The following is a 21,428-nucleotide window of genomic DNA, read 5'->3' as shown; positions in this document are numbered from 1 at the left end:
CTGATTAATGCTTCCAATTTATTTTTCTCCCCCCTATTCCAATTTAGCATAGCTGCTACATACGAGAAATGACACATAATAAATGCGTGAACTAAGCGCATCGCACCTTCTTCTCCTAAACCCCTATGCCTATTAGAGATCCTTCTTATAAGTCTTATGGCCTCCTCCGTCTTCTTGGTAATACGCTGAATGGTTCTAATGTTCGATCCGTTTGCTTCAAGTACAAAACCCAGGACCCTGATTGCTTCAACTTTGGGTATCACCGACCCTTCCCTAGTATGAATTCTAATGCAAGGCTCAACTTCCGGTATCCAACCCTTCGGCCTACGACCTAGCTTCTCAGATTAGAAGATCAACAACTCCGACTTTTTAGTGGAGCACTTGAGCCCCATGAGACCCAGATACTCCTCCGTAAGCGTTGCCATCTGCTGCAGCCTAGCCTCAAGCTCTCCATCACTACCACCGACACTCCATATAGTAATGTCATCCGCGTAGATAGAATAGCCAATATCCTGGACAGTGTCCAGTCTATTAGCCAACTTCAACATCTCCAGATTGAATAACATAGGCGAGAGTACGGATCCCTGCGGAGTACCACAGCAACCCAATTTAAAGACTTCCAACTTCATCTCCCCAAACCTGAGACATGTCTCCCCAAACCTGAGACATGTCCTTCTATCCATAAGGAAAACGTTGACAAAATGGAAAAGCCGCTGCCCCATATTCAAGTCCGATAGCACCCGTAGAATGAAAGAATGTCGGATTTTATCGAAAGTTTTCCACATCAAGTCCAATTAGTGCCTTAGTATCCCTTGTCCGCCGGTCAAGGATCTGATGCTTAATCCTGATCATAGCATCCCGAGTCGAGAGGCCGGGCCGAAATCCTGTCATCGAGTGCGGAAAAACCCCATTGCCCTCAACATAACGCGTTAGCCTATTTAAAATGGCATGCTCAGCGACTTTCCCCAAACACGACGTCAGGGAAATGGATCTGAGATTTTCAAGCCCTATGGCCTTCCCCAGTTTGGGTATCAGAACAGTAGTTGCAAGTTTCCACTCTTCCGGGAAAGAGCCTTCCTTCCATCGGCAATTGATCTCCCGCGTAAGGAACTCAATGGACCCATCGTCTAAATTCCGTAGCATTTTATTCGTAATGCCATCCGGCCCTGATGCCGATAGACCATTAAGATTCTGCAGCGCCATCTTTACATCACTTTCAGTAAATTCCACATCCATAGCTGCATTTTCGTCCCCACTATATTCCAAAATCACGTCAGGTGTATCGTGCCAGGTCTCCAAAGGAAGGTATCTCTCGGCCAAATCCTTCAGCAACTCCTGCTCCATGGAGTCCCGACACGCCTGATGGACCAGCTTACCTATCACAGTTCTCTGATTAGACTTAGTGTTTGTCTCATCTAGTAAATGTCTGAGCGAACTCCAGGCGCCTCCCCTCTTAATGCGACCAATTTCTCGATTTGTGCGCTGTTCGTGCACTTAGCGCAACTGGGCATTCGCTGTTCTCAGCCTTTGTGCAACAAATTTTCCAAGCGTAAGTCACAGAGGAACCTCTATTTAGGCATCTCAGTTCATTAAGTATGGGTAAAAATATGTAGCGTTCGCTGCTTAAAGTCCATGTAATATGGTTTATTTGCACAGCAATTCCCCACGAAACACGCAAGCAGCTATTTGATGTCTAAAAGATCTCTTGAACGGCTAATTCAAAAGCCTAGTAGCTGTCTTGATCAAGACATTTTGTAGCCATGGACATCTAGAAGTACTTTAGTAAGCCCTGCTAACGTTACGCTAAAAGTTGGCTAATGGACAGCTTGACAAGAACAACTGAAGACGACTTATTAGACGTTCCCTCAAATTTTTTCGGCAGCTGTTACAGTAACACGACGTTTGCCCACAGTTATAATTTATTTTAAACGAGGCAGGGACATCAGAAAAAAAAGTTTATATTGTCGGATAGAGTGATGCACAGGTAGTTTTTCCAGATGTGAACCATGGGAATAGTGTAGTACAGCCTCATTGGTCAATTGCTTTTTAATTAGACCAATCAACTGAAGGCCACCTGTCAGAATTATTTTGCAAATAAAACAAGATCTGTATTGTATGCTGATATCATTCCAATGTTCACCCATTGACCTAAACAAGAACATCTCTGCATGAAACACATCATTATTGACAAAACTTCGCCCTGCTGGGTCTCCACCAAATTATCTAAGCTTTCTAAGTTATCTAAGCTTTGTAGTTCTTGTCTTGGTTAATTTAAAATGCAATGTAATTTTTCTTTATTGATTAACAATTAACTAAACCAGAGGAGATTTTGTCAAAGTTCACAATGTCACAGAAAGTGTGAACAGGATTTTTTAATATCTTCTGGCTTGCCAAATGTTTGCTCATGGACAGCTTTTTGGCATTCTATAAAGATTTACCAATACAGCTTAATAGTTCCCCCCTTTACAGCTTTCATTTACCCATTTCATGCAAGGTGAATCAATATGCATGATCACTTATCACAAACTTCCAGCACTATGACGAGTGCTGGTGCAATCTTTTACTATGACAAGATGCCTGCCATCAATATCAAGTGTAGGTTAGTGCAGCTGCTTCACACAGCTGCCCCAAAAGTTCATTTTGGTCTATTTTACCAAGTTACATCCTTACTTGACAAAATCAAGCAAGGATTGAAATTGATTAGCCAAAAATGTCTGCAAAAATACAATCCTCAAGATATTATGCATGGACGGTGTGCCTCAATTTTGTGGAGAACACAGCATTGCATTGTTAATTGCATTGGAAAATACAAAATGTGAAAATTTTGTGCACTCGTAATGATTTCACAGACACGACTGAATACTACTACTAACGAAGTGGGCATGGCTGAATGGTCAAGCATTCACACAAGCTGGAAGGACCTGCGCATCGTTGATGTAAACGTTTTCTATTGCCACTGCTTGAATAGAGCAGTAATTTTAACCAGTAGGTGAGTATAAAACCATTGTTAAGTTAACCAGCCATGAATATCTGGGCAATAATACAGCACTTTTACAGCCATTGGACTACATTCACTATGGCTGATTACAGGGTAAGACAAGGACACACTGTTAAATGCACTTTATTTTGGGTATGACTGCTATGTTTTCATTGAGTGAATTGCAGGAATGAAACTGTACAAATGACTATACAGACTTCAGCATGTTCATATTTACACTACCATGATAGTTATCAGTTTCACTTCTTGATGAGCACATTTACAAGACAGTTCAAGGCAAACAGACTGCAACTCTGACAGCGCTGTCAAAATTTAAAATGGTGAAGCATGAAGGGGCTGGTTTTGGACATTTGGAACGACTGCTGTCGGATCCGGTTGCTTCAGCACCTTTCTGCAGCACATAGTACAGCCTCACTTATGTCACTGAACACAGGAACCCCAGCTCGTGTCGCCAAGTCCGAGAGGTACATCCGTCCACGGTTGTAGTCCTTAACTGCCAGCTCAGAGAGCTACATCAGAAGAAAAGAAAGCATTGCATATACCCTGCATATGTAGATGCAAACATGCGCCACAAGCACATTCTTTCATTTTTAGATTTGGCTGAGTGATGAGGTTTAACCATTCCAAAGCTACACCAGATTATGAAGGATATCATAAGAGAAAGTTAGTTCCTGCCACCTGGGCTTACTCAAACATGCAATGAAATGTCAATACACAGGCATTTTTTGTACTTCTCCACTGTTTGAATGAGAGTGCAACTGTGAACTGAAACCATGATCTTATACTCGCTCAGCAATTTAATTCTGGACTGTTACATGCCAAAACCACGATCCAATTTTTAGGCATGCCATAGTGTGTGGGAGGGGGGGGGGGGAGGAGGGGGAGCTCTGCATTAAATACCACCTGGAGTTATTTAATGAGCACTCAATGCATGGCACGCAAGCGTTTTTGAATTCCACCTCAATCGCAATGCAGCCGCTGTGGCTGGGATCGAACCCATGTCCCTGAGCTCAGCGCGCAACACCATAGTACTCGCTCAGCAGCAAAATGCTACAGGCAGAGCCTTCAAGTTTGACCACATCAATTAGCTCAATATTTAAACCAAACTTAAAGCAGTATGTACTTTGGATGTGTCCAGACAGTACGTGCTTGAGATAAAAGGCCAATTACCTTTTCTCCATCAATGACCACTTCACTTTCCAGGTACTGAATACAAAGGACGACGTTGCAGCCTTGGCCAACATAGTGCACAGCCTGGCGAAAACAAGCAACTCTCATTAGAATTCGCAACACCAGTCAATTCAATAATAAACTGCTGCAGGCTACACATTACCATCACTGTATGCACACACACCAAAGTGTGGCAAATGTCAATATATATTACCAAAAAGGTTATGTCAGCATATCATCAAATAATATGAGGACTTTGATATAATTATATACTATTCGAGCCTCAAAACAAACAAGCTGCTCAACCATTGAGCAGAAGTCACAACAACGAGAACGTGCACTAATTCCTGCTACTTTTACTGCCTGCAGGTTCTTCTAAGCCGCTGCCTCGTTTCTGTGTGATTCCCGCCATCTGCGCCCTGTGCAGTTCATACATCGTCGAGTCATCTGTACAATCATCTGGCACGTGCTTCACCTCCCTGGACCATGCTGCGCTTGTGCTACTTTGGCACGGAGAGGATATAAATGGATCCACTGTGGCTCCAGCTTCATTGAGCAGCAGTCGCAACAAAGAGAACGTACGCTAATTCCTGCTACTTCTACTGCCTGCAGAGACATTTACCTTGCTCTCGGACCATAACTCTCAATGGGCATGACATTCCTGCCTCCACATGAGTTTCTTTCCTCGGCATCAAATTAGATTCCCACCTTAAGTTTACTAACCACACTGCACACATCAAATGAAAAACAGCATGTGGCATTAGAGCACTACTCAAATCACGTGAATTTTTTCCAAAGAAGCATTATTATCGTTATACTCCTCTTTCATTCATAGCCATATCATTTATGGTATCGCTTCTTGGGGTAATACCTATCATTGTCATCTTTTCTGTATTCAGCATGTTCAAAATCAGGCTATCCGCATTATAACGCAAAGCCATTTTTTCTCTAACGCCTCTTCACAATGTACAAACCGCATTCTTCAAGTTACTGATTTGTTTAACTATCAATTAGCAATACTATTTTTCAAATTACTAACTCAACAAGTTTCTTACAACTTCGTTAGTTCTGATCTCATTTTTAATCCTAATAACACAAGCTTTATAGCACAAGGAAATTTCCTGTTGCCTTTACTTCATACTAATTACAAAAATGGCTTCCTTTTCTTGCACGCTTAAACTTTGGAACAGTTTACCATATTCCATCAAGCTGTCATCTACCTTGTACTCTTTCAAATACGAACTGAAGAATTATTTGCTGTCTGATTAATTTCCTATAATGTTATTTTGCTAATTAGTAGCTGTGTAATTACCTTTGATTGTGCATCTTTCCTCTTTTTTTTAATGTGTGTCATCACTCAGTTTATTGGTTATGTTTCGCCTATTTCATATTTTGTTTCTCTGCTCTGCATTCCGCTTTATTTTTTTATATAACTTCAAATCCAAGGGTCCCGGTGCAGTCTCTGAATTTGGGACCCCTGTCTGTACACCATTTCTTGTAACCAATTGTTATGAACAAATAATAAACTGAAACTGAACTGAAACTGAAGTCGTGCTTTCCATTAAAACATCGCTTTACTGAGAATTAAGTTACATTGAGGTTACAGTGGTGTGATGTTTCAGTGGTGATGTTTCAGTGGTGCAAACAAACACACAACCACCTACTGGAGCACTTCTGGTGGTCAAAGCTAGTTTGAAGTTATGAAATTCCTCATGAAACTCTGCGACAATAACTTCATTTTCTAGCAGAACGGCCATAGTTTTGTATAAGTGTAACGTATAAGGCACAGGTGTATACAGGGTCACACCTAGTGCTCAAAATTAGTGTTGGTTGGTGGCGTCATCAGAGATAGAGTTCCTTCTTTTGCTTGTTTACAGCGCTGCAGTGAAATCTTGTAGTACTCCACCAGCGAGGAAGGGGATAAAATTTACACTCCTGTGACGACTGGCACCAAGAAAAGAATGGTTCCTTTTTGGTATCACTCGCAATAGCAAAAAACAAGAAGGGTCTTTCTCAGTGCCACTAAATGTGGCAAAATGACACAACATGGAGCACATTTTCTATGCCTTTGTGCCGTGGCATCACCCTATGTTGGCGTGTTCACGTCATGCCACACAATGATTAAGCTCTTATTGCAAGTAAAATGCATATTATGTCTATTTTGTCTGACCACAGCACAGTAAACATCTCTGACTGCAGTTATGTGTTTACTAAGCAGTGTAAAATAAGTCGCCAGAAAACGCCACATCAAAAGTGCACTGGAAATATATTTTACGTAGTTGCTGGTACAAAATATAGTTCCTTTGTACAGCCCGCAGTAAGAATTAAGCAAATTTATCACAACACACATCACACAACATGTTTTTCAAGTTGCTGCAGTGCTCAGACAATTTTAATATTGGATTGACAGATGGAGCAGCCTGCCTGCATCTGCTGGCAATGACAAGATCTAACACAGAAATGTGCGTGCAAATGACCAAGTCCATGCCAGAGGCCACTTAAGAGACTAAGACTAATTGAGAAAGCAAAGTTCACTAACCACTAGCATTTCAGCTACACAGCGTGCAGTTTTGGTGATGACGAAGAGCAAAACTTGAGCACTGTTGATGATGTGCATTTCAAGTGGGCTCAGGCGAGCATTCCAAGGGGAGCGAAATGGGATGGAATGTGTCAGTCCATGTTTCCTGCACACCACCAAGAAAAATATGAAAAAAAATTTGATAACATACACCAAAAACAACAAAACAAAAGCAAATAGCTTGTAATGAGGAGCCAGATGTTTGGGAGCTGAAGGTGTTCATCCAGCATTAAAACATGGCAGTATTTCTTGGCATGAACACAGGCTACATAAGCATGAGCAGAAATGCTGCAAGTGCACAATGAGAAAAAAAAGAAAGACAGGGTATATTTTTATTGTAAGAAAACCAGCAAAAATTCTAGCAAAATTCTTAGTGCATGACGAAGTTTTCTTATGGGCATCTAATGTCTAAATGTTTTCTTTTGTCGCTATTACCGTATATTTGGAATAACAAGGCGAGAAGATGCGGACAAAAGAAAAGAAAAAAATGTACGTGAGTTGCCACAAGCACTTACGTCATCCAATCCTTTATCTTATGTATAACTTTAAACTAGTATTATTCCAAATATGTAGCTATACCAACTTGCCCTGGTGACAGTATTACGGCACCACTAATATCCCATTAAAATTTAAGCTGTCTAAATGTGATAAACACAGCCAACCGACTAAATGCAATAGAGAAGCATACCGTATAGACTCGCTTAAGGACTGCACTTATCTTTCACAATTTTGTTAAGGTGCGGCCCTTACATGGGACTGAACCTTTTGCTCATAACGGTGTCATGTCATAATGGTGTCATAATGTAGTCATGTCCGCAGTGTGACACCGCTCGTGGTGACATGTGACTTCGAGAATTATTCAAGACATCTGTTATCTGTGCGATCTGTTGCTTCAATTGACGAATTGAAGTTTCAAGAAATAATAAAACACAAATGGAATGTCTGCATGTTTTTTGTTTTACTTCACACCGAAGCAAGAGAGATGTACTTCCGCTTCGTCTGCTTGTTCCCACGGTCGTGCAGTCACGTGCACAGGTACAAGAACTATGCCATTTTCTTACGTGTTCCAGTGCGTGATCATGCTCTACGATTCGCTTGTTGTGCCTCAGTATTCGTGTAGCACTGATTTATACTGCTGGTCAGGTTTCCTTGTGCACAACACGCAAAATCGTGCGCTGTGTGAACAAGACAACAGCTTGTGCGCGACGCTGTCGGCAGAAATGCGTAGCGCCGAAAAAAAGAAGAAAAAAAATTGAGGAGCAAAAAAAAAAAAAAAATTAAGGTGGGGCCTGTGACGTATGCGTCACGCAACCCTGAAGGTCGTGTATGGGAGAACGCAGGGAAGGAATTTCGCTTGCGTAGGCTAGATGGGGCGAGTGGAGAAAGTGCCTTGCTTGGCAGTGGAGCCCACCTATTGAAATCATGGGTTCGCGGCACTGAAATATTTCTATCTCGGCTATTAATGAGCCGACTTGAAAACTTTTGGCGGCAGAACGCTCCCTAGAGGACACGTAACAACTTCCAGCATATAACCAAAATTTGCTATGGGGCCTGGTGAGGGGCCCTTTAAAACACTACACAATACGAAAACGACAACATGCATCTCAGGTCGCTCAGGCCCCACTAGCACAATACGTGTCGGTGCCTCGTGCTGCAACGATTCACACCAAGTGGGCACATGGAAACTTCCTGGCAAAATGTCCCACTTGAGGGAGCTGCCGACCCAGGTGATATTCAAAGAGTGCTAACATATGCTTGCTGAAGCCACAAAAACAACAATGCGTGTCTCGAGCCGCTCAGTCCCCAACAGCTCAGCATGCATCGTCTTGCGCTGCAACGATTTGCAGAATGCTTCACATTCCGTAGCTGTCAACTACAGTTGAGTATGCAAATTTTTCAGTGACTTCGGATCGTACGTTGTCTCGGTTAATAAATTTCTCTCGCATTTTGTTTTCTCCAAAACGTGTGAACGAGGTTCTACTGTATTCAGACACAGATAAATCGGACATGCTCAATTATTTGGACAGCTTCACAGCACTGCCACTCACCACATTGATACAATGTACCGTATTTACTCGCCCCATAATGATCGCACTCGCGAAATGATCGCACCCCTGAATTTTGTCGTCAAAATTAGATTTTTTTCTTCCTCGTGTAATGATCGCACCCCGAACTTGTTGCAGTGACATGTCATGTGCCAAGTCTAGCTAATGATGATCGCACTTACCATCTGTCGCATGCTACGCGAACAACTCTTGAAGGCATACCAAACGGTCTGCACGCACCAAACATTCTTAAGCAGATGCCCCATTTCATTCCTTTCATCACTTTCCGCACTTCCATGAAAAAGAAAAAAAAAAAGCTACAACCAAACTTGCCTTGGCTTTATTACTTGTAGGCTTCATAATGGTTTTGGCCAACAACAACAAAAAAGGCGCCTTCCGATTCTTCTCATCCGCGCTCGTGGGCATGCAACAAATCGCGAGCGGCAAATACAGTGGCCACGTTTACACAGATACGTTAGAAATGTACCCTATTCATTCGCCGACGCTTGTAACACAGCTAAGATATTCGCCCACCCTTAGCGGAAACGCACCGTATTAGGATAGTAGTAAAGACAAATACCGCAGTTTCCGCAGCATGCCCGCTATGTGTTTCTATGTCACTGGCAGCTACGCGAGCCCAGCTCTGTTTCTGTCCCCTCAAAGCAGACATGGCTATGTTATTGTCGCAAACTTGCCGATATTAACAATATTATTCATTACTGAACTGTTTCAATGTGCGTAATGTACTCACAAGAAAAAAAAATCGCGTTCAGCACGTTCCGCTTGCTCCGCCGCTCCGCCATATTTGTTTTGATGACCCACACTGTTACAGTGGCAGCCGCCTGCTTGTTGACCTGTTGCCATCCCGCAGCAAACGCGGAATAAAAAAATATATATTTTCTTGGGAAATTTAACCCGCGTAATGATCGCACCCCTGAATTTGCGTCAATATTTCTGACAAAACAGTGCGACCGTTATGCGAGTAAATACGGTATATGAACAACCAAAATTTCAGACACATTACCGAGTGCCATTCGATAATTTGGTGACTGAGTTGAGCAGAAAGAGCAAAGTTTTTGTTTTGATACGTCGCCGGTGCCGCCTCAAAACCGAAAGCAGCTAAGCTTTGTGCAACAGTCATTATGCTGCACAGTGACTGTTGCAAAGAAACCTGCGATCATTCGGCTGTCGGAATGCAGTCAACCTCTGTTAAAGTTGCCAGGAGATTTTGACCACCTGTGGCTCTTTAACTTGCATTCTGGTACCACAAGCGTTTTTGAATTCCACCCCCATTAAGATGCGGCCGGGATCGAGCTCGCAACCTCACGCTCAGCAGTGTGACACCACAGCCACTGAGCCACCGCAGTAGGTCAAAACATAGACTGACCAGGTTGCATATAAGCATATGTGTGCAGGAACAAGTTGAAAAGCTGTTTTTTGGCTACTTGGGGAATTAAGTGACTTAATTTCTTAAGAATACAATATTTCAGGCTCCTGATTATTCTGACTTTAAGGCAGTCCCAACCAAGTCCAAATTATAGGTTGGTGACTGTACTTGTGCACTAAATTTCCTTATTAGAATTTTTACGTAGACAGGTTCAGCGTTACTGCCACAGCGTGGGTAACATTTGTAAAACAATGCATGGAAAACCCTAGACAGGTGCAACAAATAGCCTTCAGCACACCACAGGGACAGAGCATGACTGCCTGCTTACTTGAGAAGTGGAATGGCAATCTCATCTCTCCAACTACAGTCTTTTGTGGAGCCTCCGAGGTAAACATGGCTCCAGTAGGGTGGTAATGGGGCATCTGTCACTCCACCAGAAAGGGCCGACCTTGGAACAATGCGATCTGCATGAGGAAACCCATAAATGTATTGGTCAGCACCATGCACATCCTGTCTAATAACAGTGCAAATTGCTTGTATTGAAACACAAGCTTATATGCTACGTGCAACTAGCAGTTTACCCAACTTAAATTCATAATTTACTCTTGCTTACACTCCAAATATGCAGCATTTCTCATATATGCAATGCCACTTACAAATCAATCACTGTTACCCTCACTTTAATGAATTCAAATATAAATGCAGTCAGAATTACCCATCCCAATTAATACTTTTAAATCAATACTACTTGTAAAGTCTTAATTGGAGAAAATATGTTTTCCTCTTCACACTAGGAAAATGTGTACAATTCATAATGGCTTGTGGCAGAACTGCTTGTACAATTCAAATCTAAATTTGTAACAGTTATCTGGAGATTGTATAATAGATCTAGGCAACAATTTGCAAATATTTGCCAATTCAAATGCTACCTAGCTAACCACACTTAGCCCCCTGAATGCTTGTGCCGTTGAACTAGCAGTGTTTAGAAGAATTGTTGAGAAAAAGCAACATATTCAGTTCACACGAGTCCACTTTCTGTCAAAAAGAGATGAGACCAATGCACACTTTTACAAAAGAATGTGTGTGAAAAGAGAATGCTAGTGATAAACAAAAACACTAGATATCACAGATGCTGCAGTGCCTTTTTGTTCTCAACTTCAAGCTCTTTAACTTCATTTAGTATGCACATGGAATGCACTTAATATATAAACATAGGCATTAAGATGACCCATCAATATTCTTTAGTAGTAAGAATAGCTATTTCAAGATAACGCAAAGATCTCCAGTCAGTTACCATATTCACAACAACCACACCTTTTTTTTTCCAGGTACTCTGGAGAAAAGCTGGGGCACAGCTACTTCACAAATAAAAATGCCAGTTTTGTTTCATTATGTTGATAATTGTCCAATAAAGTGTGCGTTCATATTTACAAGATTAAGCTACTCATGAATGCTGGCTCAAAGGGACCATTTAGCTTAAAGAGTTTCACCCATGTACTAACACGGGATGATGGCGACAGCTGTACATGGCTCAGCTGGATTCAGCGCTTCTTTTGCAGGAAGACACGCTTGGGCATGCCCAGCTCGAAGAAAAACACTCCTCTCTGGACTGTTGAACGTGGATATGAAGCGCAACTGCTGCTGCTGTCCTCCATGCTTTTGAGCAGGTGCTCACTGTTAACAATTCAAAGTTATTATGGCGATGACCAGAAAGTTCTCATTGGAAATCTCTCTACCTCTGTCAAATGGGTAAACTTACTGTCACTTTCAGTAAGTGTCGCTTGATGTTAGTGTCATTTGGAGGCTGTCACACAAGAGCGTAGCAACGCTCATTACAAAAAGTATGTGATGATGACTGCATTCAACAGTAAGTGCATTAAAAAGTAACTATTCCAACAACGTCTGTTTCAATCAAGATAAAGGGAGGGGGGGGTGCTTCTAATGTTTACAGCAAATAAGAAAACTGCCTAGTTGTGCAATGCATGCTGCTGCTGCTCAAGAAGTTTCTGCAAACACCACTTAAAATGAGTGTTTTAGTAAAACAAAAATCAACATTAATGACAACCTTCCAAATATTAATAATCATTTTAGGTGTGTTTTGTAGCACTGACCATCACTGCCATCAAATTTGATGATACAGGGCTGCCAGAATGGCACTCTGCAAAGCATAGTGCACTTTGTCATAGTGACACTAAATTTGCCAACCTGACCAGGGCATTATACATTGATAATATAAAAATTTATAATTAAGTTTTGCTAACTTCTTCATAGCAGGCAGTACGAATGTTGCACAAGTTCATACAGCCCATACATTTTCAGTAATGGCTACTCTGGCTACTTGCGCTATGATGGTATGTGAATTGTGGCTGTTAGCATTTAGAAACCCAACAATTGTAGTGAAATGCATTTCAGAGAGAGCGTACCATATACTTGACTGAAGAGACGCTGGATGGAAGTTAGGAACTCTGTAAGCCAGATGCCATTTTTGGCCTGAAAAAGAAAGAAAAGAAGCTTAGCCAGTTTGGTTGACGTTTCGTAATGGTGAAACAAATGCCAAGATAAATCCTCACATTGCAGTATAGCACGACAGCATAAATGGGAGTCCTTACCTGATGCTTGAATTCTGACAGGATGAGGCAGAACTGATCAAATGTGACGGGAATGTCGTCCATACCCCCTTCAACCACCGTGTCTGCCACAGTGGGCTGCTGGTTGCTTCTGAGTACCTCCAAACATTCTTGTGGGAGATCTCTTGCTGTTAGCACCTTGAATGCCATTTTAACCTAACAGAAGCAAAAACAAAAATACATAAGGTTTTGAGCCCAAGAGAAACAAACTTTCTATGTAGCAGAGTCAGTGCTTTAGATGCAGTAACAGATTGCACACAGTGAAAGCTGCCTCAGCAGTATTCCACAATAGCTCAAACAGCTCCAGCAAGCCTTTATACCTCACAACATGCAAAGCAAGAGGTTGCATTTATCGTCTGGAAATGTCTCCCATGAACAGTGGTGATCAAAGAAATCTTGTGCATTATTGATAACCCTCTTTAATTACATGCATTTCTACTTTATAATACAGAGTGTGGAGATTAGGTGCAGTGATGGCAAGCCATTGTGTGGTAGAAGGAGCATGGGACGGGGGCCAGAACAAGATAAGACATTATTTCAGCTAATTACGACAAAGCAACATGCATTGAATAATGCACTTTTAAGTTTAATAAGCAATGCTTACGTCTCTTATGCGAACTTTCCCGTCATCTGAAGAGAAGCTCTTGAATGCTTCTTGAACTTTCCTGTAAATGGTGGAAAAATTGTGTAGCAGTGCAAGTAAATAAGCATAACCAACAGGTTTTGAGACATTTACGTGCAACCTATACTCGCGGACAACTTTCTGTGGCTATGAAGGAAAAGCTACGGAGGCAAAGAGCGCACAAGTGAGAGCACTTCTGAAAAGAGTCCCGTGTTTTCATCCACGTTAGTTTAAGCTGGGGAAGAGAAAATATAAACACCTTATTAGCAACAGTTAAACAAGATAAAACACCACTTAATGTAAACGTTTACCTATTTTGCGGCTTTTCTTTTCCGCGTCTGGGCAAACGCAAAACTGTCGCACATGGAATCTGTGTCGATTCAGCGTTCGTTCCGTGCAACCAAAAGCACTGTCAAACGCTGGCCGACTACTTGGCATGGTAACACATGTGCAGAAGCTCCGCCCCCGTAGCTGTCCCTTCATTGCCACAGAAAGTTGTTCATGAGTATAGAGTTTCCCAGACAGAAATAAAATGCAATGCCCGGCCATGTAACCATCATTCCCAACAATGCAAAGACAGGTCAAAGTACATATAATGCTAATGCAATGAAAATATCAATACTACATATGCATTTGACAGAGAGAGAGAAGAAAAGTAATCCTTAACATGCAACACCAAATATTTTCAGTTATAGGGGAGGATGTAACAGTGAAACTGTGTTGCCTCAAAGCTGTTTTGTCTGATGCCTGTGAAAATGCAACTAGACATGTGACAATGCTTTCTTACAGCCAGACACTGCCAAATGGAACAAACTGTGGCATCAAGCACCACTGTGATGAAAGAGCCATTTTAAAAGAAAATCTAAAATGACTAAAATCATTTCAACACTTCAGTTCAGAAACTACATTGCAGTCTATACTCTCCCAAACACACTGACATGAGCTTGTGGAAAGCTTTTGCTACTGACTACCAGATAGTATTACATGCCTCTGCTATGGTCTCAAATTATTTTTACTCTTCCAAACTTCCCCGTCATGCAATTAGCCTACTTTATTCCTAGCGAGGTACTCATATCTTCCAATTTGATCCTACTGACTTTAATGTAACAGTGCCACTAATAAGGAAGTATTTTGCTGCCTTGTTTAACTTAACAGCTGACATGTTTTACAGCAGCAGCATTGGTATTTCATTTACACTGGGAAAATGGAAGGAATTAGAAATATTACAGGACTGTGCTCGCACAGGGCTCCATGAACCACACAGAAATATTAGGCAACTGTGCACAAAATTTTTGAAGTGCCCATAAAGTGCTTGCAACATGCAACATACATAGCACATTACTTAAAATTTATGTTATTTCTGTCCTTGCCTTAGCCACCTAGCTTAAATAAATGCCTGAGTTCTACTTGCAAGCTTGGGTAGTCCATTATCATGATACTAACTGCTCATATTGCTTAACCTAATGGGACAACCATTTCCTGCATAATCAACGTTTTACAGTACTTATAGCAGATTGTACTTTATAAGGATTTGAACTGATTATGATGATGAGATGGGCTGGCTGTTCACACAGAGCCACAATAATTCAAATAATGCAACTGAAGAACACTATGAAAACTGAAGAAAGCCAGGAAGAATGGTGCAAATTCCGCATGACATGAAGAAAAATCAGCCTGTGAAAAAAAACCTGAGACAGTAGCCAAAAGGCTAATCTCGCACAATTGCACTGTGCAGGACTGTATCTGCACAACACGCAGATTTTAACTTCTTAATGTGAATCTGCTTAATCTGTCTGAAGCACAAATAAAGCTTTAATGAAATAAGCCCTCAAGCAGCAATAAGTCTTTCAGCATTCTAGTATGGACAGCCACAATCCTGTCTTCAGTGGTTGGGCAGTGTGCTACACAGCACCGAAAGCATAACCTGGCAGTAGTTGCCTGGTTAACGGTATTCAATATTACGCAGCTTGTGTGTCCATGTGGCTGCGTCTGCAGGCAAGCACCATCACCCAAGCCCCAGCACCTACTCTCATATAGCGCTTTCTTTTTGCTCCAAAACACACCACTCTGGCACTCTGGACAGGGATGTGGCAATCTGTACCCAAGTGGGTAAATGTGCAGGGAAGGTATGCTCACAGGTACTTGTCACCAAGGGCGAGATGTGGCACTTGGACAAGGTCCTGGCGGCCCTGGATATCCTGAGGCCAGAGATCTTCTTTGAGGCAGCGATTGGTCACCTCCAGGGCATCAGACATGCTCTGGAAGACGGGTATGCCACGCATCTCCACCAAGTCCCGCAAGTAGTTGCGGCCCTGCTGCAGGTCCCGATACTCCTTCTCCGAGATAGGCTCGCCCAGCACTAGGCTGCCTGGCGGTGACTGCTCAGTGAGGATAAGGATGAGCTTGCGCCGGGTGCCTGTGTGCACACAAGTAGCCTCTTCAGCGCCATGCATTTGTCTACAAAGTTGATGCCGCACATAACCAGGTACAGAGACGCTAATGAGAAGCTAAGTTTGCCAGCAACATGTTTAGTAATACACTGCATGGTTGCCAAATCATTCAAGTGAACAAGTAAGTGAACCTTCAGCATATGTTCCTTGCTGTTGCATTAGACCATTTTGTCTTAAAGAGCCACCAGCTATGGAAGCTTCCCCCATATAGCGCAATTTTGCAATACATATTTTGTACAAAGCAAGATAACACTTGACTCTTATAAGGTGTTCACATTTTAGCAGCACTTTGTACCTGGCTAAGAGAGAACTAAGTAGCCAGACTGCAACATCAGGAAGCAATTCACGGAGGATCTATGCAACTGCTTATACAAGAAGCAGTGAATGCACTTTACAAAAAGAAAGCTAAAGTAGTACAAAGTATAGCATAACTAAAACTTATAAATTTAACGCAGGTTTTTCTACATTGTGGCTTCATGTTTGATTTGTGCTTAATGACACAACCTGCTTGGTGTACTACACATTGCACGCAGACAGCCAAGAAACAGTGTGCCATAACTTTTTCACTTAAAAAAACTGTCACAAAGCTGGCAACCAGGTTATAACAAAATATATCAGGGTGTCACATGAGTCATTTTCTCCTACCATTTTCTTTGTGATCTCTCTATATCTTTAATAGACAAGGCAAGTATAAAAATATTCAAATAAAGGCATTTTCCTTAATGAAGGTGAAAGCGGTCATTGTGCAGGGTAAATGCAGGAATGCTATGCGATGTGAAGGAGCTTTCAGATGCCTGCAATTACAGGCCTGCAATTGCAGGCACCATGATGTAGAAAGGTTGAAAACGCGCCTCTCTCTTTCAGTCAGCTTTCAGTCAGGCCAGCTTGAAAATATTAATGCCAATACAACTGATGCACAACACACAAAATCACACTGTACTTGAAATAGCACTAAAATAACAAACAATTAAAATATGCAGATGCACATACCAGCTATATGAGCCGACTCTATCATAGAAGCAACTGATCTCGTCTGGTTGTCAATAACAAACATCATGACTTTAGCATTCTGCAAGAGCAAAAAAGAAAACAGGAGAAAGCCATGAATACCTAAGAAATTATAGGAAGTGATGATACAAAGAGAAACAAACTATCAGGGGCACTTTGCATGCATCTTGATCCTGTCAGTGAAAACAGGGTCCCAGGTGAGCTGCATTACACACCTCTTTTGCTTGGTTTTCAAGTTCAATCAGTTCAGGTATCCACTGAGTCACCTGCTGGAAATAAGCCAATCAATTTGCACATTAGGGAAATATAAACATTTTTAAAAACACTAGCATGACGGTATTACCAATATTTTGTACTCACTGGATTGTAATAAGAGATGCCATATGATTTGAGTTTTGGTATAGCAACATCTTTCCTCCATGTGGTGGGATTGCAAGAACCGCCAAGGAAAACTGAATGGATAAAAAAAATTAAAATTAGTGAAATTGAAGCCAGCTTCAACACTGCAGGACAAATGAGATAACAAAACGACTGTCTATAAAGCATGCGGATATATGCATGTAATGCTCACCATCGTATGAGCTCTCCACTGAAACAAAAGAAGAGGGGGAAAGAAAGGAAGTAAGAGGTTAACCCTCGATAAATGGGTCAGATAAAACGACCAATTGTCACAAAGAGCCTGCACATTATGTGCTTTGCCATGTATTATGCAATAAGCTTACAGCTACAAAGTTTCGGCATGCTTATACAGGTTTACTTAAGCAGTAATGAACTTAAACTCCTATCTACAATGCAGAAAGTAAGGTCACATAGTAAATGTTACATGAAGTACTGTAGCAGTCTGAATTTGTTTTTTTCATCAACTGAGGCAGGCATATGGGTATCTTGAAGGAGCAACTAAGATGAGCGGACACTATATTTTTCATGCAGGCTTGAGAACAAACTACAGACAATAAAGTTCAAGCCCCTTTAGCGGCTCTTCTATGCCCCTTACAAGAAAGTATACACAATTTTTCCGTACAACTAACATTTCTTGAACAAACCAAACATAGTGGTGCAAGCAAAAAAGAAAGACAAAAAGCTTGCAACAGCATACCTGTTTTGCTAGCTGTCAAGGTTGCTTCCTTATTAAGCCATCCTCTGTTTCACAGAAATGTAGCACTTGAGTGGAAGCTATGAGGCTTTCTCTGGGGCTACAAAGCAGACAATACTCTGACATTGAGGGGCACGTGTCACGAGGACATATGCATTTGCCTGCCTGTGCTCCTGATTACTTGACGCTTGCTATAGCTTCGACTGCAGTGCCATATCGAGTGTAGCTCTAACAGTAGCGCTAGCCATCACTCAAATGAGGATAATGTGCCCACTACTCATCCTATAGCTTGACAGTGGTGCACCATATATTTAACAGCTGTGTGTCATCACAGGAGCCACGTCGCCTTCTTCCGCACTATCGAGAATACTAACTATGCAAATGCCTGGTGATATAAAAGTTGGCTATGCTGTTGCCAATATGTTGGCCCATAGCAATGTATTTGCTTTTAAATTTTGTGCATAATAGATAACACAAAATTTCACATCACTGATGCAACTTGTAAGGTAACGTTGAAGCATGGGTAAACTGGTAACATATATTTATGAAGGAAAGCACAAAAACCACAAGAAAGCATGTGTCTGTGTGTTCGTGGCTGATCTTTCATGCTGTTTTTGTGCTATTCCTTTGACAACAACTTGTGAACATCTATCAAAATACAAGTAAAATAGTACTTACCAGATTCTGACCTCCTTTTCATGAGAAGTTTACGTACATCTTTTACAGACTTTGAGAGAGGTTGGGACCTGGATAACCTGCACATAGTCAACCATGGTGCGTGGTCAGAACTCAAGAGAAAAAAAAAGCCTCACGACATTTATCATTGGGTTTGAAGTGTTTAACGTTTCTGGTCATCTGATTTAAGATTTTTAGCGTCTTAATTACAAAGGGCAGTACATATGCTTTTGGTTTCGAAAATTATGTTGCTGGTCTCCTGCTTACCGTCTTTCATGCGCATATTTCATTTCCGAAGCGAAGAAACAGAAGCTTCCCACAGTGAAAGTGTTATTATGGGTGTGAGAACATTGCCACATTTCATGAACTGCAAAACAGAAAAGGAAGAAACATACGAAACCTTTTGTGACAATTGTGTTGTGCGACATATTCTGAATATTTAGGCTGATACCTTTTGCACACTAGGCTAAACAGGTTTAGATGAAAGCTAATCAGCCCAAAGGCAGAGAAACAAGAGAAAGCACAACAAGATAATAAATGGCTAATATTGCCCAGCTTTTGGCCTATGTTCTCCACTTCAGACTACTGTAAACATTTTGGCAAATGATTAGTGTTAATAGTGCTTCAAAAGGCATGCTAGACGTAGGTACACAAGTAAAAGAGAAAAGAAGTGCTAGGAAGGACAACACCAAAGCATGTTATGCCATCATTTCATAAATACAAAATAGCAAAGTTCACTTCATATTATAAAAATATAATATTTCAGCACAAATAGGAAGGAATTTACTATTAGCATTAAAAAGAAAAGCCACTTGTGCACTATAAACTTTGATCTGGCCGGCAACAGCGTGATCTCCTGGCACCAACAATCTGTCATTACTTTTATGCATGTGCAACCTAACACCTATCACAAAAACTCACAGTGACTTCTAAGTGGCAGTGACAGAAGCTCTGCTTTGGCAATGAGTAATTACCTATTATGTGATACTGAAGGCTTCCATACTGAGGCTACCAGTAAACTACAGTTAAATGGCATGAAGTTGCAAATAAAGGAGTGACGAATCAGGGAAGTGATGCCAGGCAAAAAGCATTGTCAGCAGAAAACTAAGAAAGAAAGCAACGAAGGGAGAGAGCACAGAACTTGTCTCAGGCACTAGCATAAGGGCTGTTGCTTACCTTTGCACAGATATTTACAGAACTCCGCTCTCAGTCCACTTCCATGGCAAATTAACTTACAAAAAGCGCATAAATAAAAAGGAGGAGCTGCTGCATGGGTACTAAACAGAGCGCTGAAAAACAGCAAAAAAAGAAACGAAAAAAGGAGGGGATCAGGCTTTGGGAAGCAAATAGTTACCTTGTGATTCAGTTGGGTAGATTTCCAATGTGTGAAACAATGGGAAGAGATCTTGTTGAGTTAGGCTCCCAGCTTCCCCACTAAACTTGCTCCATGCCTCTAGAGCCTTGCTGAAAATTGCCAGACAGCAACCATGGCCCCAATATAAGCTTAGTGTACTCGAAGTACCGTTTAAGACGCTAAGGCCTCTATGAAATAGACGCTTCTAGCAAGCAATCGCGACAAGCATCCATTGCTAAGACAGCTTACTCCTATTGGCACGACTCTAACCTCCGAAAAAATTGAAAAACTGTGACAGACGAAAACTCACCTAGAGAATAATCCAACCGGAATAGCTGTCATGGTGCAAAAACTTTCCCTTGCTGTTCTTAAAACACTCCCGAGGAGAACGCCCAAGAACTGCAACGAGAAAACAGAGTGGTATGAGCACACATAAGCGCACATGTAGTCAAGTAGTACGCTATAAAGCCTAAGTGAGCGAGACCACACAAACCACATCGTCACTAAAGTGTTAAGGCTAAGGGAACTAAGAAACGTGTGTATTCATAAATGACTGTTCACAAAGTATGTGAGGCATGAATAGTGGCCACTCGCTCGCCAGAGTGAACTCACATTTCGGAGACCACATTTTTGCATGCGATGAAGTTGCACCGTTGAAGCGCCAGGCATGGAATTGTTAGCGACCTCTTACGAGACACTAAAACAAGCCATTGTGCTGCACGGGTCCAACAGAAACGCCCAAAAATTACTGGTTTCGTAGGTTTCGTCTTCAGTTTGCCGTAGGCAGTTACCAGAAGCGCATCACAGCTGCGGAGGTGCCCAACGAACCATGATAGCCATGACAACACAACAATGCTATTGACGTAAGGTCCCTTAGGTCACGTGTCAGTAAGCCGATTATTAACCACAATTTTAATCAGCATACACTCGTGTTAAATATGTCAGAACAGTTTTAAACATAAGATGAAATACTTTATGTGCCTAATACTAACAGAAAGAATATTAAACACGACACTACGGAGCTGTCGTCTGCTACGTCGATTTAACGCGCCTGCACCGTTCGTTTGTCGCCGTTCGTTTTTCTCCCCTGACAACTGAACTGCACTGGACACAAACACCCCTTTCTTTTCCCCATATGCTGGTTATTTGAACACTACCTCGGCGATCACATACCTCAGTCAGCGATCGCTTTCAATGATCATGATGTAACTGCAATCCATGCCATATTCGCTGATTCAGTGTATACCTTGAAAACCGTGATCCAGCGCTTGGACTTGGTAACACTGGAGTGCTTTACAAAAATTCATGGCTCAAAAAAGTATGGCTCATGGGCGTTCTATGCAGGGTGAACAGATAAGCGTGCGCTTATTTTTAGGGAAAGACGGCGAGACGGAGGAAAAGAAATATAGAAAGAATCGTAA

General features: G+C 41.7%; 1 protein-coding gene and 1 long non-coding RNA gene across 7 annotated transcripts in view; one reads left to right on the top strand and one right to left on the bottom strand.

The window, feature by feature from the left end:
- Window positions 1-3,105: 3,105 nt before the first annotated feature.
- Window positions 3,106-21,428, bottom strand: part of raw (NDT-like domain-containing protein raw) — a 147,865-nt gene continuing 129,542 nt past the window's right edge. For 3 of the 6 annotated variants that reach the window (XM_075695514.1, XM_075695528.1, XM_075695538.1), the window contains 16 exons: window positions 20,318-20,406; window positions 19,830-19,942; window positions 18,921-19,020; window positions 18,657-18,733; window positions 17,457-17,474; window positions 17,246-17,337; window positions 17,101-17,154; window positions 16,868-16,946; window positions 15,564-15,843; window positions 13,410-13,470; window positions 12,788-12,961; window positions 12,602-12,668; window positions 10,507-10,642; window positions 6,708-6,852; window positions 4,169-4,252; window positions 3,106-3,507 (listed from right to left, as the gene is read on the bottom strand). In XM_075695514.1, the coding sequence (XP_075551629.1) occupies window positions 3,379-3,507; window positions 4,169-4,252; window positions 6,708-6,852; window positions 10,507-10,642; window positions 12,602-12,668; window positions 12,788-12,961; window positions 13,410-13,470; window positions 15,564-15,843; window positions 16,868-16,946; window positions 17,101-17,154; window positions 17,246-17,337; window positions 17,457-17,474; window positions 18,657-18,733; window positions 18,921-19,020; window positions 19,830-19,942; window positions 20,318-20,406 (1,698 nt within the window). In that variant the 3' untranslated portion in view covers window positions 3,106-3,378. Of the gene's footprint in view, window positions 3,508-4,168; window positions 4,253-6,707; window positions 6,853-10,506; window positions 10,643-12,601; window positions 12,669-12,787; window positions 12,962-13,409; window positions 13,471-15,563; window positions 15,844-16,867; window positions 16,947-17,100; window positions 17,155-17,245; window positions 17,338-17,456; window positions 17,475-18,656; window positions 18,734-18,920; window positions 19,021-19,829; window positions 19,943-20,007; window positions 20,118-20,317; window positions 20,407-20,619; window positions 20,862-21,428 lie in introns of those variants that run through there. The other 3 variants (XM_075695553.1, XM_075695546.1, XM_075695518.1) reach the window with 3 other exon arrangements.
- LOC142585074 (uncharacterized) lies at window positions 4,247-13,663 on the top strand. The gene is made up of 2 exons (XR_012829022.1): window positions 4,247-4,746; window positions 11,507-13,663. It is a non-coding gene; the product is annotated as an uncharacterized LOC142585074 (long non-coding RNA).

The sequence above is a fragment of the Dermacentor variabilis genome, chromosome 1, assembly GCF_050947875.1.
Source record: "Dermacentor variabilis isolate Ectoservices chromosome 1, ASM5094787v1, whole genome shotgun sequence".
Classification (NCBI taxonomy): domain Eukaryota; kingdom Metazoa; phylum Arthropoda; class Arachnida; order Ixodida; family Ixodidae; genus Dermacentor; species Dermacentor variabilis.
The sequence above is the reverse complement of the archived record's forward strand: the minus strand, read 5'-3'. Positions and strand labels throughout refer to the sequence as shown.